General features: G+C 39.7%; 1 protein-coding gene across 3 annotated transcripts in view; it reads left to right on the top strand.

Annotated features, from left to right (window-relative positions):
• The window catches only part of rngo (DNA damage inducible 1 homolog rngo), a 63573-nt gene that overhangs the window by 25141 nt on the left and 19498 nt on the right, over positions 1 to 18934 (top strand). For all 3 annotated transcript variants that reach the window (XM_089092866.1, XM_089092868.1, XM_089092867.1), the window contains 2 exons: positions 1345 to 1530; positions 3763 to 4017. In XM_089092866.1, coding sequence (XP_088948992.1) covers positions 1345 to 1530; positions 3763 to 4017 — 441 coding nt within the window. The remainder of the gene's footprint in view (positions 1 to 1344; positions 1531 to 3762; positions 4018 to 18934) is intronic.

Genomic DNA, 18934 nt, shown 5'->3' on the forward strand with positions numbered 1-18934 from the left:
TTGTGATTGAGTGATAAATTGGTATTCGACTAGCTCTTCTCTTGCAGTATATCACCTTATTTACACATGTTTATTATCTCTTAGTGAACAGTTTACGTAATCTTTCCACTAAAATAATTTCAGAAAGCAATATCATTTGGTCCGTGGGTCTATAGCGTTATTACCTAGTCTAAAAGGCCGTCTGACTTCAGTGTCTTTTGTTGGACAAAGCGTATCAGAACAATAAAATGTATCAAAGTATAGTGGTTTATAATTTTAAAATGTAGAGATATTACCTGAAATAAAATTCAGGTAATAAAATTACCACACCCAGAATAAAATTCTGTGTGCGGTTATAGATAATCTACAGCCTCATTTTTATGAAGTTAAGGTTGTAAGCAAGAATTTTATTTCTCTTTTACAGCTATGATATATAATGTCTGCAAGCAAAAATTTGGGTAAAGGTCTACATTAGGGGATATTGAGAAGGAAACATGTTACGAAAACAATTTTTACGCGCAATCACCACCTCACTAATGTGCAAACAGATAGGCCAATTATATATTTCCCATGCATTCGACCAATACGTCTCTCTTGTTTCAACCCGTGTGCTTGTAAATTGAATCAATCGAAGAATCTCTAGAGGAGGGGCATTACCTTTTTTAAGTCCAGGGAAACTAAAATTAAAAGCAAAAAAAATGATGGACTAAAAAAATGCTCAACTGGTGTTATAGCTGCAAGGCAACTCTAAAACAACAATTTTAACCTAGATATCCTAGGGAGTGACTTATTTTACCCGATTTTACCGTATTGTACTGATTTTGCCAATTTTACCTACTAGGTTATCGTTTCACAGTCGTTTTCACAGCAGTAATGCTCGTCCATGGGTCGTTGAAACTTCATGTGACTTCTTAGCCAGGTGTATAGGATAATTAATTGATGGTTGAATACCAAATTGAATTATTCAACTTCAGCATTTTTGTAAAGATTTCCTTCCACTAGGCTGTTGAAGAAACGGGTTTGTTTCTTAGAGTTTCTATAAATTACATAAATATTTTTTTTGTTATTCTCAGGCCACATAAAATGATGTACCATCTGTCTGTATAAGAGGATTCCGGATAGTTTAATATAGACGGCATGGCTGTTTTGTAGGCTCTCTTCTTTTGGAAGCCGTCTATATCTCCCTTGCCCTAGAAGCTTTTTGTTGTACATGTCTTATTCCGTCGCTGAGAGCTTCTAGTAGTTCTGGCACACAACTTCTGTTGATGGGTGTGTTTTTCGGCTTACAAGTATTACTTATCTGAGAAGTAATCAAATAAGCCACCTACTGCAGTAGCTTTTTTTTTCTATGTTTTTTTTTTTCAGTAATGGACTTCAGCTATATTCGAGTACCAGACGCCTTAGCTTCTAGTTCTCGTGCACAACCCACTAGGCGACCTGAAGACGACCCAGTGGTCGTTAGAGATATGCTTCTGGCCAACCCGGACCAGCTCTCCCTATTGAAACAGAACAACCCTAGACTAGCGGAGGCTTTACTTAGTGGCGATCTTGGTGAGTGTAATTTTCTGAAATTAGTTTTCAGAACGACGTCTTAGTCGTTTTATTCACTTGACAGAATCATTTGCTAATAATCTGTCAAATTTAAACAGAAATCATTTCAAATTTTCTCTGTCAACCTCATTTTCTATCATGCAACGTCAAACATTTCCTTAAAGCAAGCCAAGTACAAAACAAATCCTTGATTTAACAACCTTATGTCCTATGACAACTGGATTTGATTCGTGTTCTTACCAACCAATTACTGCCTGTTGAACTTTAAGTAAAGTCTTTTAATATAATATATGTTAGGGAGAGAACCAGTTTGGTTTTCGGCCTGCAGTAATCTATGCGCGTTGTGTATTATATTTTTTTGCTCCTTGAAAATTCTTCTAAGGGATAAGGGATCTTTGTGCTTTTAGGTCAAGGGTGTTAATATTTCGGTTAAAATGCTTCTTCATTTCATTTTTTTTTTTTTTTTTTTTTTTTTTATATATATAATCCGGTCCAACAACTACTATTAAAGTGAAAAGAGGATTTTATCTTTCACCCTATCTGACATATTTTTGGGGTATTCTGGCTAAGATATGGGGCACTTATCCCTTTTTTTTCGAATGTTTCACATCTTGCCTCGACCTGCTTCGTATAAGCCGCACCAAAACTGTTCTTTCTAATATAGTTTCTCTCGTTGCCATTCCTTCTCGGATATAGGCATATCTCTAAACGTAAATAAATGCGAATTTCCTTCTTTTAACAAAATTTTCAGCTCTCCCCTTCTCTGAAATAGTCGTACTGTCACTCTTGTAGATGTTCTCCTCTGGTTTTTTATTTCTATTTCTAACAGTCTTCAAAGCCTGCGTCATCGCACAGAGTCGGATATTAGTAAGCAAATCAAATTAGGATAGATTAATATTGTTGCTAATAGAGTAGGGTCTACTCAATTTTCTTTGATCGCTCAATTCTCTTTGCTTCTGGGATTTTTCTACTTCTCAAAAAAAAAGAAAAAAAAAGAAGAGTAATCCGTATTAATTGTTTTAGGTGTAGTAAATTTTTGTTGTTTCTTCCGCCTTTGAAAAAACTGTGTCTTTATTAGAAAACTAAATAATAAAAAAACAAGTTTTTTTTAACTGAAAGTAAGGAGCAACATTAAAACTTAAAACGAACAGAAATTATTCCGTATGTGAAAGGGGCTGTCCCCTCCTCAACGCCTCGCTCTTTACGATAAAGTTTTTATTGTTCTAAAAAATACTGTTGTAAGAAAGAGTCTAACTTTAGCGTAAAGAGCGAGGCGTTGAGGAGGGGACAGCCCCTTTCATATACGGAATAATTTTTTTTTTTTTTTTAATTTAACTTTTGAACGTTTTTGAATTAATGCAGGTTTTGATTTTGGCTCACCGTACATGAATAATTAAAACAAAATTTGCATATTAATTGTACTTTTATTTGGTTAAATGGCTTTCTCGAAAGTTGTTAAATTTTATTTACGTGTAATTAGGACGGGAGGTCCTAATTACACGCATCCGTGATCTTTCTTCTGGCAAAAAACACAAATTCCGCATTTTTGCAGATAAGAGCTTGAAACATCTACAGTAGAGTTCTCTGATACGCTGAATCTGATTGTGTGATTTTTATTAAGGTTCTATAACTTTTAGGGGGTGTTTCTCCTTTTTTTGAAAATCAGGCAAATTTTCTCAGGCGCGTAACTTATGATGGGTAAGACTAAACTTGATGAAACTTATATATTTGAAATCAGCATTACAATTTGATTCTTTTGACGTATCTACTGGTATCAAAATTCCGTTTTTTAGAGTTTCGGTTACTATTGAGCCGGGTCGCTCTTTACTTACAGTTCGTTACCACGAACTGTTTGATTTCTTGTTCCGAATATGACAGTAAAATTAGAATTATGGCACAGAAAGCTCACAAACACAGCTTGCGTTCTTATTTCTCTGCATCATAGCTTCATTAGGTTCACTTGTTGATGTTCTTTTTTCTGTTTGTGTTTATGTTTGTCGTGTTTACTTACTGTGTATGTGTTTTATGTTTGTGTTTTTATATTTTGTTATTTTATGTTTATTTATGCGTTACTTTATATATTATAGTATTATATGGTGTGGGTGAAAAATAAATAATAATAATTAAGAAGAAAGGGAATTTCCTTTTCTTTTTAATGTTTCCCTTTCATTAATCTAGAATATGGTTTAAATATACCTTAAAATTTAAAGTAGAACATCTCTTTATTTTCAGAGAAGTTTTCTCTCATATTACATGAGCAAAAATCTGCAAGAATTGAAGATGAGCGTCGCAAACTGAGATTGTTGACGTCTGATCCATTTGACGCAGAAGCACAAAAACATATAGAAGAAGAAATTAAGCGGAAAAACATCGAAGCGAATATGGAAGCAGCCATGGAATATCACCCTGAATCGTTTGGCACAGTTACAATGCTATATATCAATTGCAAAGTCAATGGCTATCCAATTAAAGCCTTTGTTGATTCTGGTAAGCCGCTTTACAAATTTTGTGTCTTGTTCAGCTTTACAAATATGTCAAACTGTTGAGTCGAAATTAGCGATTCTACGTAATTTGGATTCGTCCTTAACAGGACAGAACCGGTTGAGCTACGGTATTTAAATAATAAGTTTGAATAATGAATTAATCGTTTATTAAATAGATAAATAGTAAACTGAATAATAATGTATTAATTAACGATAAACGTGCAGATGATATATAAGCTAGTAGAAAATAAAAACATGAAGTGAATGATGAGTATGTAGCTGGTAAATCCATCTAGACACCCGGTAGCGTCCAAAAGAAAGAAAAAAAAATCAAACAAAGGAAGCTAAAATTTGGAGATTCCCATTCACTCCTGTTCGAGCGTCAGATCTCGCAGGCCCGTTGCCCCCAGACCTTCCAGAAAAATAATAATTACTAGTATGAGGAACCAAAGATGGATTTTCCGCCCAACCTTATCATAAACATTGCCAGCTATCTTTTTCCCCTATTATCTCCTCCAGTTTAACATTTAACTCATAAAATCTATAGCCGGTGTCTACTACTTGCTGGACATTCTTCTACCAGATGTCTCCATGTTATCGCCGCCCTTTTACATTTTTGGAAAAAATGGGGAATAGGACCTCCCGAAATGGGCAAGGTGCCTCCCTGAATTTTCAATTCATGTTATGGCTTCAGTCACTATTTTTATCTCTGACCTTCTTAGCCAAAGTACGTGTTTAGTCATCATGGAGTTAAGTTTCAGAAGCACTTTCTTTGTTTCATTATATCCCATTTTCCTTGGTTATCTTTCTCAATACCAGGTGTATTTTGATATTTTCCTGTTCCAGTTCCCAGTTTCCCATCAAATCGTGAGCCGTCCGTGAAACGAATTATCGCGTTATTCTCTTGGAACATCTCTACCTCCAGCCCCATTTCTTTTCTATCCTTTGTGGCGATCTGAAACTGCCTTTTGGGCTTTACTTGTGGGATGATGTTACCCCTTGGCATCTGTAGCTCCTTGCACTTGAGTATAATTGAATTACAAATGTCAACATGGCTTTCAATTTTCCTTTTTCGTATCCACTGTCTTTTCACCCATTGACCACTAATCTGCAGTCTGACAGCACTTTATACTGCTTCCTCCTCTAAGACAAACCTCTATAGGTTAAAGTCCTAGAATTAGCTCTATGGATGCTGTGGCTGTTCTTTGGTATGCTGAGGTTATCGTTAGGTATACTAGCATATGTGCCCTTTTAATAGAGTTACGTGGTTTTTTGGAGTCGAATTGATCCCTGCCATTATTTCATCTGACAAAATCGGTCAAGTTGTAGTCTTGTAAAGTTACTTTTATAGGATGGTTTAGGATATATTTCTTCTGAGTCATTTACACACATTACTCCAAGTATGCTGTTTATGGTTTTTTTCCGGGCCAATTGTAAGAGAGCTATCAGCTCCCGATACACTCTCCTAGTGTCCCTGCTGGTCTTTCTCTAGAGAGTTTTGTAGCTTAGTACTAGCTTCGTCTGACTAATTTTTCGCAGATGTATCTCCATGAGGCTCTTTTTGCTCTCCTAATTTCTTTTTTAAGGAGTTTTAGTCCTTCTGAGTATACATCCCAATCTTCGAGAACATTTTTTCGGAAACTTCTTCCTAGTAGTATTCGTATCAGCCTTCGTTTTTTACTTAGCCCTGAAGTCCGTCAATTATTTGCCTGATCGCCTTCTTCCACCGGAGATAGGGGAGAGGTTGCTTTTTGAAAGCCGTATTCATTCAGGTTGTTCATAATTTGATGGCAAATGGAAGGTTTTTCAGCCAGAACTTGAATATGAGTAACCCAAAACGTTTTCGCCGGTTATATCCCTTATAAGCGTTCTCCGCTATGGAAGTATATCAAGTTTAAATCTTGTACGGTACTTAATAGTCTGGGAATGACGGAAGATCGCTCAAGTGCCAGTATTTTACCACGTTTTCATATTGTGAAAAGATCAATGTTAAATCCAACACCTCTTCTTCTTTTTGTTACAAAAGTAGATGTTGATCCCTGTTGCACCAGGTGAGGCTCTCCCCAGCCAAGAACGCTAGGAGCTCTACAAGCCTTCTTTTTTTTATTAATGTTTCACCGTAAAGTATGGTGTATATTTGCATCACGTGATAACACTACATGAATTCCGTCATCTTTACAATATGTCACTAGTTATTACCTTCCCTGGTGGTGCTTTTTCATCATTTGTCATACATACTGCTTTAAAATCTACACGTTCATTGCCAATAAGATTTTTTACTATCATAAGCTACTACGCCTCTAGAATAATACTTGGATAATTTCTAATTAACCAAATTTTTGTAATGATAAGTACATGCTCTGGGAGCAGGGCTTCCCTCATTATGGACATGGAGTTCAGCTCCTTTGACTCTCCCCATGATTTTTCTGGTGACGGTCCATGGTTCTTGTACCATCGCTATGAATCTCTCTGCTTCTGCAAGTAACCTCCCAAGATTATAAGAGGCTGCCTGAGATTGATGCAGATGGATCTGCCAGCATTCTAGTCCCCGCGGCTCATATGCAGGCATTATTTCAATTTATGTTTTGTTGGAGGGTCCTGCTTCGTCCCCTGGGGTGGACTCCACGGCCCTTTTAAACAGAGGTTTGAGAAGCGTATGTCCTGTCATCCCAAGTGGGAGACGGAAGTTTTGCTTTTCTATTTCGTCGACCAATTCCGCGTCAACTGCGACATGTAAATATGTTTTTCCCTCCTTGGCATGGATCTTGGTCAACTCAATTTTCTTCTTAGAGTGGAAGTGATCGCAGGCTGCCAACAGCCCCTTCAGCTTTTTGGGTGGCCCAACCTTAGCATCCTCAATGGAGGCTCAGAGGTTTTGTCTCCCGCGGCCAGAGCGAGGTATCCCTGCTCCAAACCGTCCATCTACCCCTTGGCCCATAATGCCGTCGTCTTATTTTGGCATCTAACATTCACTATGCTGTCTTCTAATCTTGTCGAGCCGACATCAGGTCCGAAGTTCAGATTGTCCTCCATAACTCAGAACGAGCATAAATTAACATAAGTTGGGCGCAAAACCCCTATGCCTTATCAAGACCAGAACAAAATTTGCACTTTACTGAAAAAATATAAATGTTTTTACTTTTATAACTTTAATTAATCAAATTAAATAAACATTTTGCTTACTAAATATAAGCTTACTTATATTAAACTGACAATACACATTCATTTATATTTTTTCAGTTAAGTGCAGATTTTGTTCTGGCCATAGAAAGATTTAAGGGTTTTGAACCTAACGTATATCAGGTTCTGCTCGTTTCGTGTCTGACCCGGTTAATTATTGAAATTTATGTTCATTTTGGGTTTCATCTATTTATTAATTCTGGTGTGTGGTAGTTTCACGCTTAGTAGATCATTTGATCTTAGTTTTGCTAATTTTTTGGTTAATGGAGTTCTTCACTTTTCTTGGAAAAAATTATTTTGTTGAAAAAGTTTTTTGCAATTAATTTCTGTTCGTTTTGTATTGACAATCTTTTCAGGGACACAGAAAATAATACTTTAAATCTTTCCGTTTTTAAGACTTTATAGTTTGGCCTGCTATTTGTATGCTGGAGAAAAATTTTCAGCGATTTTTAACAACATACAGCCTTTTAAAAATCTGGCCACAAATAGTACTGTTTAATTTAGTTTCATTCCTCCTCTAGTTGACCTGAAATGGAAAACTTAATACCATCCGCAAAAAAAATCTGTTCACTTTCTTTGACAGCTTGGATACACTTACGATATTTTGATTTGGTAAATTTTTAAGAGCATAATGGGAAGGATGGGCGTGGGTGGGTGGCAGTGGAAGGGGGAATAGGTTGCCCTCCAATCACTTTCGACTATTAAAAATGGCATCAGCCCTTTCTATTTTCAATTGAATGAGCCCTTTTCGAAGTTCCCACGATAACTCCTTCGATACGAAGTGCCCTGGTCTAAACAACAACAACAAATAAAAATGATACATTATACCCATTTCGATCTATACTATAAAAATGTCAAGCCTTCCAATCACTTTCGACTATTAAAAAGGGCACTAGGCCTTTCGATTTCCAATCGAATTATCACTTCTGGGAACGACAACGCTTTCTGTAAACGCCTTATATGCCCCCAAGGCATAAATTACATTCCTTACCCTAAGGTCTGTTAGGGTGGTTGTCATCGTCTAGGACCAAATTTCCAGAACTTTCAACTACGTTAAACAACTTTGCTTTCTCAAAATTTTGATTGGACCTGTTTGGGGAAATAGTGGGCGTGAGAGGGGCGGTAGTCGCTCTCCAATCACTTTCAACTATTAAAATGGCCCTAGCCCTTTCAATTTCCAATCAAAAGAGCCCTTTTGAAGTTTCTACGAAACAACTTACAATAAAAATATTATATGCCCCCAGAGCATAACTTACAACCCTTGCCCTGAGTGCTCGGGGGGGGGGGGGTCTCATTCTCAAAGACCTAATTTCCAAAGCTTTCTACTGCGTTGAACAAAATGACTATCTGAAAATTTTTATTGGGTATGTTTGGAGGAATGGTGGGCGTGAGAGGGGGGTTAGTTATCCTCCAATCACTTTCAACTATTAAAAAGGGCACTAGCCCTCTCAGTTTCGAATTGAATGAGCCCCTTTTGAAGTTTCTACGACAACTCTATCAATAAGAACATTATATATCCCCTGGGCATAACTTACAACCTGTGCCCTGGGGGCTCTGGGGGGCTTGTCATCCTTAAATACCTACTTTGCAGAGCTTTCAACTGCATTGAACATAATGGCTATCTCTCGGCATCGATTGAATTTTTTTGGGGAAATGGTGGGCGTGGGAGGGGGGTTAATTACTCACCATTCACTTCCGACTATTTAAAAGGGTAATTTTTATTTCCAATCAAATGCGCCACTTTCGAAATTTCTATAACAACTTTCTATATAAACTTTATATGCCCCCAGGGCATAACTTACAACCCTTGCACTGAGGGCTCTGAGGGGGTTATCATCCTAAAAGACCTAATTTCAAGAACTTTCAACTCCGTTGAACAAAATGGATATCTCAATATTTTGATTGGATGTGTTTGGGAAAATGGGCGTGAGAGGGATATCTCAAAAACTTTATATACCTCAGGGCATAACTTACAACCCTTGCACTGAGGGCTCTGAGGGGGTTATCATCCTAAAAGACCTAATTTCAAGAACTTTCAACTCCGTTGAACAAAATGGATATCTCAAAATTTTGATTGGATGTGTTTGGGAAAACGGGCGTGAGAGGGGCGTTAGTCGCTCTCCAATCACTTTCAACTATTAAAAAAGGCCCTAAAGCTTTCAATTTCCAATTGAATGAGCCCTTTTGAAGTTTCTACTCTTTCAATAAAAACCTTAAATGCCCCAGGGCATAACTTACAACCCTTGTCCTGAGGGCTATGGGGGGTGGGGGAGGGGTTGTTATCCTTAAAAACCTAATTTCTAAAATATTGATTGGATGTGTTTGGAGAAAAGATGGGCGTGAGAGGGGGGTTATTTGCCCTCAAATCACTTTCGAGAATTAAAAAGGGCACTAGCCCTTTGAATTCCAATTGAATGAGCCCTTTTTCAAGTTTCTACAACAAAGATTTCAATAGAAACCTTATATGCCCCCAGGGCATAACCTGTAACCCTTGCCCTGAAGACTGTGGGGGGAGTGTCCTGCTCAAAGGAATAATTTTCTGAACTTTGAACTGTGTGGAACAAATTGGCTATCTCAAAATCTTTATTGGATGTGCTTGGGGAAGTGGTGGGCGTGGAAGGGGTGTTAGTTGCTTTCTAATCACTTTTGACTATTAAAAAGGGCACTAGCCATTTCAATTTCCAGTCGAATGAGCCCTTTTTGAAGTTTCTACGACAACGCGTTATATAAAAATCTTTTATGCCCCCTGGGCATAATTTACGACCAATGCCCTGAGGGCTGTGGGGGGGGGGTTGTTATCCTCAAAGACCTAATTTCCAGAACTTAAAACTACGTTAAATAAAATGGCTATCTCAAAGTTTTGATTAGATGTGTTTAAGAAAAGGTGGGTGTGAGAGGCGGGTTAGTTGCCGTCTATACACTTCTTTTGACTACTAAAATGGCCATAACCCTTTGAATTTCCAATCGAATGAGCCTTTTTTAAAGTTTCTACGACAACGCCTTCTATAAAAAAAAACTTATATGCCCCCAGGGCATAACTTACAACCCTTGCACTAAGGGCTGTGGCAGACTGTCCTTACTTTTTTGACTTATGTCTCCTGCCGGGCGCTGCTCGGTGTAGAGAGTGACGTCTGCCTCCTCCATCCACTTCGGTCCATGGCAAGCGTTTGCACATCGCTCAACCTCATATTTGACATCGTCAGGAACTCGGACAGGCTGTCAGACCATCGTTTCTTCGGTCGGCCGCGAGGTCGCTTCCAACCGGCTTTGACAGGGTCGAAGTCATGGATCGTTTTCGCAGGTATGTGTGGAGGCATTCGAAGTAGGTGTCCGAACCATCTTAGTGTTCGCTCGGCTGCTTGGGTCGAAAACCGAGACTGCTTGGTGAGCTGCAGCAGCTTCTCATTGCTGACGAAATCGAGCCATTGTGGACCTTCAATCCTCCTCAGGTTCTTCGACTGAAAGACATCAATTGCCTTGAGGGTTGCGGCTGAAGCTTGCCACGTTTCAGCTCCATAGAGCATCACAGAGCCGACGAGCGCGTTGAAAATCCGCAGCTTCGTTGTGCGACTGATGTTTGGTTCTCGCCAGAGGTGACGGTTCAGTCTGCCCATGGCAGAAGACGCTTTTGATATTCTCGTTTGTAGTTCAGAAAGAAGCCAGCCATCTGAAGAAATTATGGAGCCCAGGTAGGTGAACCTTTGGACAACTTCGATGCTAGTGGTGCTATCCAGGCTAACTGAAGGATTGGCTGCAGGGGAGGATGGGTCTATGGTCATAATTTTCGTTTTAATCCAGTTTATCTGCAGTCCTACCTTTGCAGCCTCTTCTCGTAGGATTCGAAGCGCTTCCAGCAACTGCTCCATGAAGTCCGCCAGAATGGCTAAGTCATCGGCAAAATCAGCATCTGTAATGACACGATCTCCAAACTTGAGTTCAAAGCTCAGACGTGAAGTATTTCTTGTCATAAGGTAGTCTATGATGAAGGAGAAGAGCTTTTGGGCCGTTTTACTTCATTGGTACGTTTTTGTCAGCGTTCCTGAGAACGGGCTGCGCTAGCAATTTACTTTAACACAGCTCTCCATTCTAGGGTGTAGAGCTGTGAAGAATGTATAGAATATCATAGTGATACCTTTCGATTCCAGGTTACACCAAAGAAGTTCTTGGTCTACTGAGTCGAACGCAGCACGGAAGTCGACGAAGGAAAAAAAAGCTTTTTGTCGGAACTCCGTGGCTTTTTCTATGATTTGTCGGATCGTAAAAATCTGCTCGATGGTTGAACGGTCCGACATGAAACCAGCTTGCTCCGGTTGCCGGATTTTACGAATGATATTTCGACATCGATCTAGCAGGACCATTGAGAAAAGTTTTCCCGGGACAGACAGTGGGGTTATTCCATGGTAGTTCGAGCAGTCGCTTCTAGAGCCTTTCCTCTTCCATAAAGGGATAATGACACCCTTCTGCCAATCTTCAGGAATTATCTCGATTTGCCAGATTGTAGAGAACAGGGTATGGAGAAACTGGAGCATAACAGGACTTGCATATTTTTCCAGCTCTGAACTCAGGCCACAGATAACGGCAGCTTTAGTGTTCCTGAGTCCTTTTACTTCATTTCCAATTTCTGAGGGGCTGAAAGGCTTGTCAGGAGGAGCATCTGCTTTGGGTTTTGGACTGCCAGATTGGCTGGGACTATCAGTAGGAGGCATAGCCAGGCTAGTGTTGTTCAGGAGTGATAAAAAGTGATCCTTCAAGCGCTCGAGACAAGAACCCTCATCAGAGAAAAGTTTCCCATCCCTGGGTAAGACGGGTCTCAGTGCTGATGTTTTATTTTCTTTGTGATCACGTATGTGGTTGAACAGGCTACTAATGTTTTTCTTTTTTGCTGCTAGTTCGATTTCATTGGATTTCCTTTCTATAAGTTGGGCTAGGTTCCGGTGACCAAGTCGGTTCCGCGCTTCTTTGAGCCTTCGATAGGTGGCCATGTCCTCAAGAAGTCTTGCCCTCCGCCTTTGCTCTATGACCTGCAGTATTTCGTCAGTTAGCCAAGATTTCTTCGGGAAACTTCGCTTGCCAAGCACCAGCTGTGCTGCTTCGCTGGTCTGCGATTTAAAATACTTCTAGGCGTCTTCGCTGCTGTTGAGTGTGCCAAGGAGCTCAAAGCGATTTGATATCTCAACACTATACTTCTGGCGAGTATCTGGCTCTTTTAGTTGCCCAATATCCGCTGCTACTGGTATTCTTTCCGATCGCTGTGCATGGAGGCGAAGCTGGACGTCAGCACACACTAGCCTGTGATCTGCATTTCCGAGCTCTGCTGATCTGTAAGTTCTGCAGTTCTTCAGCGATGATCTCCAGCGTTTAGAACTAATGACGTAGTCAATCATCTTCTTTGTGCGACCGTCGTTACTATACCACGTGTACTGGTGGATAGTCTTACGTTGAAAGTAGGTGTTTGCGATCACAAGATCATGGGATCGGCACAGTTCGAGTAGGCGAAGGCCGTTATCGTTCAGTGGGTCGGGGGATACAGGTCCAATTGTGCCACGCCAAACACCCATATCATCTCACACTGTAGCATTGAAGTCACCGAGAAGAACAGTGACATCGTGGGGGGAAAATGTTGACAGACATCTGGACAGAGCAGATTAGAACTCTTCCTTGGTTACGTCGTCGGAATCGTTGGTCGGGGTATAGCATATGAAGATTGCCATCTTGCCATTCCTGTGCCCAAAGCGGGCCTTCATTATTCTGTCTAATACAGCTTCGTGCAAGAGTAAGGCCTTTCTTGCAGGGCCGTTTAGCGAGAGACCAACACCATTTCTCCTCATGCTCCCTCCAGACCAGAGTAACGAGTGATTATCGCCTATTCGCTCTTCTCCACTTCCAGTAAGACGGGTTTCTGTGAGACCTGCAATCGCCACTTTATTCTTACGAAGTTCTTGAGAAAGTAGGTTCTTTGATGCAGGTGCATTCAGGGTCAAAACATTCCAGGTGGCTATTCGAAGCCCCCTTTGGTCTAGAAGGTTTAGTCTGTCAGTCTTTCTGACGTCGTCAGCATGTCCGTTGACGCGCGATGGTCGAGATCTTAAAAGGGGGTCCGGATCCGAGGCTATGTAGTCACTTTGCGTAGCACTTGATTTTCAGGTGGAGGGTCGCTAGCCCAGCCGACCCTAGGCCTGGAATCTGATTAGAGCTAGGTTTAACCTAGATACTGTGATTCCCGGGGTGGGCTCCACCCACCACATGAGGTTGCAGCCACCCTGATCGGAGTGTTTAGTTAGGAGATGACCCCATATACAGAGGCACGTGGTCAGCAGACAAGGTCTGCATCATTCCGGACGAACTCCATCCACCTCCAACTGTCCTCAAGAACATAATTTCTATCGGGAAATCAACTACGCTGAACAAAAAGGCTCTTTCAAAATTTCGACTGGATGTGTTTCGGTAGCTGGTGGGCTTGGACGGATTGATAATCGACTTCAAATCACTTTCGACTTTTAAAAATTGCACAATCCACTCCAAATTACAATTGAATGAACGCTTTTCGAAGTTTCTACGACAACTTCTTCGATACAAAGTGCCCTGCTCTAAAGGAAAAAATTAATAAATAATACATTGTGCCAACATCGTTCTTGTATACCCCCAGGGCATAACTTAAAACCCATGCCCTTAGGATTGTGGGGGAGTGTCCTCCTCTTTACTTAGTCTCCGTTTCATGTCTCGTTCTCGAGTGTCTCCTTTCGTTACTTAGGCCTATGATTTATACGACAACTTTCTATATAAACCTTATATGCCCCCAGGGCATAACTAACAACCCTTGCACTGAGGGCTCTGAGGGGGTTATAATCCTAAAAGACCTAATTTTCAGAGCTTTCAACTAAGTTGAACAAAATGGATATGTCAAAATTTTAATTCAATGTGTTTGGGAAAATGGTGGGCGTAAGAGGGGCGTTAGTTGCTATCCAATCACTTTCAACTATTAAAAAAGGCACTAGCCCTTTGAATTTTCAATTGAATGAGCGCTTTTGAAGTTTGTACGACAACGCTTTCAATAAAAACTTTATATGGCCCCAGGGCATAACTTACAACCCTTGCCCTGAGGGCTGTAGGTGGAGGGGTTGTCATCCTTAAAGACCTAATTCCCAAAACTTTCAACTACGTTGAATAAATAGGCCATCTAAAAATTTTGATTGGATGTGTTTGGGGTAAAGGTAGGTGTCAGAGGGGTATTAGTTGCCCTCAAATCACATTCGACTGTTAAAAAGGGTACTAGCCCTTTGAATTTCAAATCGAATGAGCCCTTTTTCAAGTTTCTACGACAAAGATTTCAATAAAAACCTTATATGTCCCCAGGGCATAACTTATAATCCTTGGTCTGAGGGTTGTGGGGGAGTTTCCTCCTCAAAAATATATTTTCTATCTGGAAATCAACTACGCTGAACAAAACGGCTATCTCAAAATTTTTATTGGATGTGTTTGGGGAATGATGGGCGTGGAGGGGGGGGGCTAGTTGCCCTCCAACAACTTTCGAGTATTAAAAAGGGCACTAGCCCGTTGAATTTCCAATTGAATGAGCCTTTTTTGAAGTTTCTACGACAACGCCTTCTATACAAACCTTATATGCCCCTAGGGCATAACTTAACACCCTTGCCCTGAGGATTGTGGGGGAGTATTCTCCTCAAAAACATATTTTCTATCAGGATAGCAACTACAATGAACAATATGACTATCTCAAAACTTTGATTGGATATTTTCGTGGGACTGATGGGCATGGGGGGGGACTATTTGTCCTCCAATCACTTTCGACTATTAAAAAGGGTACTAGCCCTTCGAATTTCCAATTGAATGAGCCTATTTTGAAGTTTCTACGACAACGCCTTCTATAAAAACCTTATATACCCTCAGGGCATAACTTAAAACCCTTGCCCTGAGGGTTTTGGGGGAGTGTCCTCCTCAAAAACATATTTTTTATCTGGGAATCAACTACGCTGAACAAAATGGCTATCTCTAAATTTTGATTGGATGTGTTTGGGGGAATGGGGGGCAGGGGGGGGGGCTAGTTGCCCTCCAATCACTTTCGACTATTAAAAAGGGCACTAGAACTCTCAATTTCCAATCGAATGAGCCCCTTTTGAAGTTTCTACGACGACCCATTCCATATGAAGTGCCCTGCTCTAAAGGAAAAAATAAGAAATAATAAATTCTGCCAATATCGTTTTATATGCCCTCAGTGTATACTTAAGACCCTTGCCCTGAGGGTTGTGTCCTCCTCAAAAACATATTTTCTATCAAGAAATCAGCTACGCTGAACAAAATGGCTATCTCAAAATTTTGATTGGATGTGTTTGGGGGAATGACGGGCGTGGAGGGGGGGGCTAGTTGCCCTCCAATCACTTTCGACTATTAAAAAGGGCACTAGCCATTCCAATTTCCAATCGAATGAGCCCTTTTCGAAGTTTCTACGACAACTCCTTCGATACGAAGTGCCCGGGTATGGAGAAAAAAAAAACACATTGTGCCCACATCGTTCTTTACTTAGGCAGCGCTAGCGCGCTGGCTATGATAGTTATTGGACGATGTATTGTCCCCTCGATCTTAAAGCACCAAGTAGAGTAAAAATGAAATCTGCTTTTTTTAATTTAGTCGTGTGAAAGCTTATGCAGCCATATGTATTTTAGTAACTATAAAAAATCGAGATTACGATTTCTTAATGAAAAAGACCTCGATGTATAGTTATGCAGTTTTTGGTAGTAGCGGCCGCCCAATAAAAAATTTCAAACGGGGAGGATTCATGGCAAATAAATTTATCACTTTTTCGACATAGGTTTCTCCTTCAGTTTTTACTTTTTCTTTATTTATTTATTTATTAATCCACATAACGGTAAGCTAAAAAGCTTGTCGTACTAATACAATATATAATAAAATGAAAGGCAACACAAAGGTCTAAACTGAAAAGGCACTTGTGTAAAACTGGCTATCAACCAACATATTCTTAAACGATTCAAATGATCCGGCTTCAACAACTTCTGGCGATAAATTATTCCAAGAGTCTGTGACCCTATTAACAAATGAATTGTGTCCAATTTTCCTGTGGGTTCTTGGTGGGTAAATTTTTTAAGGATGCTGTCGTGTCAAGTGGTAGTGGCTGAATTCGAAAAATTTTCCTACCTCAATATCGTCCACGCCTTTGATTATTTTGAATGGGTTTATGAGGTCAGTACGGCGACGTCGGAAATGCAGTGAAGGAAGTTGAAGCCTAGTTAGTCTTTGTGAGTAAGGAAGGTGTTTCAAATAAGGGTTCATTTTTGTCGCCCGCCTCTGAATCTTTTCAACTCGGTGCTCGTCTGTTACATTCAGAGGAAACCAAACAGAAGTATTATATTCAAAAACTGACTGAACAAATTATTTATAAAGTATCATAAAATTCTTAAGATTAAACTTCCTGAAATTCCGTTTTAAAGTAAGGAGTTCGTAATTTGCATTTCTTACTACAGTCGAAACATTTCTATCAAATTTTAAATGTGTATCAAAGTGAACACCGAGGTCGCGTACAAATTCTTCTGACGGTATCTATGAGCCAGATAGGGAGTATGCACGGCTGGGCTGATTTTTGTTCCCGTAAAGAAGCACTGCACATTTTGATGCAATTGCAAACATCAAATTAGACTCGCACCATCGTGTTATTGAATCTAGATCTTCTTGAAGCATAGGCTCATCATCGGTAGTTACTATTGGTCGGCAAATGTTAGCATCATTAGTAAACAACTTCACTTACGAATGACGAACACAAGATGGTAAATCATTGATGAAAATACAGAGGAGTATAGGGCCCAAGCAACTACCCTGGGGTACCCCACTCAGGACATCAATTGATTGAGATGCTGCTTCACCGACAACTACCTGTTGAGACTTACCACGCAAATAATCAGCAATCCAATCAACAGTTCTTACACCAATATTATAGAGTCGATATTTTTCAACTAGTTGTGACATAGAAACTTTGTCAAAAGCTTTGGCGAAGTCTATCTAAATGCAATCAAACAGTATACCCAGATCAGCATAATGCTGAAAATCAACAATAACTTCCAGAAGTTGAGTGTTGCAAGACCTTCTCTTACGAAAACCATGCTGAGCAGGATTCCAAAGATTATTTTCATCAAAATAAGTTTGGATTGTTGCAACAATCAGCTTTTCCATAACCCGGCAAAATATAGATGTGAGGGAGATCGGACGGTAATTTTTAAAATCTGATTTTACACCGGCTTTGTGTAGGGGTTTAACCATTGCTTTCTTCCAACCTGAGGGACAGGAACCTGTCGCCAAGGACTGATTGTACAGAAACGTAAGTGGTTGTGCAACTACATCAGCTATCTGTATTATCATAGTGTTAGGAAATCCATCTATATCTGGGGACTTAGACGTATCAAGCTTTTTAAGTATTTGATGAACCTCTGCAACACTAAAGTCTATATCATTACATGATAAAGTCCCACTTTGTATTCCCTGTACTAAATCCTGGTCATGATGTGTCTGGTTAGGTGTAACAAAAACTGATGCAAAAGTTTCATTAAATATGCATGCTTTATCAAAATCGTCATCAATTTTTTGTTGTGTAACCAGATGCATGAATGTGCAGTTACTCGGTGAAAAGTTAGGCTTGTTTCTATTTACATATTTCCAAAACTGCTTTGGGCAAGTTTTGCTTGACTGAATAATGTGTGATTCCACTACTTCCCTATTTGCTCTTAACAACTTTGTGGCCCTGTTCCTAGCACGTTTATACAATGGCCACGTGTCATCATCCTGATTCATAGAACTGGGTTTTTGCGGAATCTTTTGTTCAATTTTTAGTTTAGTGTAAGATCTCCAAAGATGATTTTTTTTCCTGGATTGACTTGAGTATATGTCTAGGTAGTTTTGGTCTCTTCCTTTGGCCAGAATATTTTTTAATCAAAGGAACAAATCTATCCCTACATTCTATAAATGTCTGTTTAAAAAATCCAAATACAACGTCAGGCACCACTTTTCCTTTCTGCAGCTCATCCGTGATATTCAAAGACACAAGGAATTCCCTCATTGACTGATAATCAGCCCTAGCATAATCATACCTACGAGAATCAGTATTTTCTTGCTGGACAAACGTATTCATAGTAATTTGAATTACAGAATGGTCACTTTTTCCTAGTGGAGAAAACATTTCCAAGCCTAAAATATCATCAACATGTTTCGTAATTACTAAATCCAATATTGAGGGAATAGAAACGCCTCTTTCCCACGTGGGGCAATTTACAAGTTGGTGCAAAAACAAATCATCAAGTCTATCTAAAAAAGTCTGTTCATATGACTCACCTGGCTGACTTGTGCTCAGCGTCTGCCAATCAATATTAGGGAGGTTGAAATCACCCACCACAAGTAATTTGTGACTATTTTTCACAAGATAAGTCAAACAATTCAAAATATTGGCATCATTTACACAACTAGATGGACCAATTGTTGGGCTCCTCTAAAAAGCAGCAAGACGCAGATAATTATTCAGCAAAGGTAACTTAATATCAACTACAAGGCACTCAGAAACCAAATCAAAAATGGGGTTAACAATCTCACTGAACTTAACGGATGTATGAATATAAATGCATATCCCTCGTTTTGCTTGTTTATTAAACACTAAACTATAATCAGTTAGATGCTGAAAGTAAGCTAATTGGTCTTTACAATGTTTTGGCAAAACTTCAGTTACAACA

The sequence above is a fragment of the Artemia sp. Qi Xiang Cuo genome, chromosome 8 (genome assembly GCF_049724085.1).
Source record: "Artemia sp. Qi Xiang Cuo chromosome 8, ASM4972408v1, whole genome shotgun sequence".
NCBI lineage: Eukaryota > Metazoa > Arthropoda > Branchiopoda > Anostraca > Artemiidae > Artemia > Artemia sp. Qi Xiang Cuo.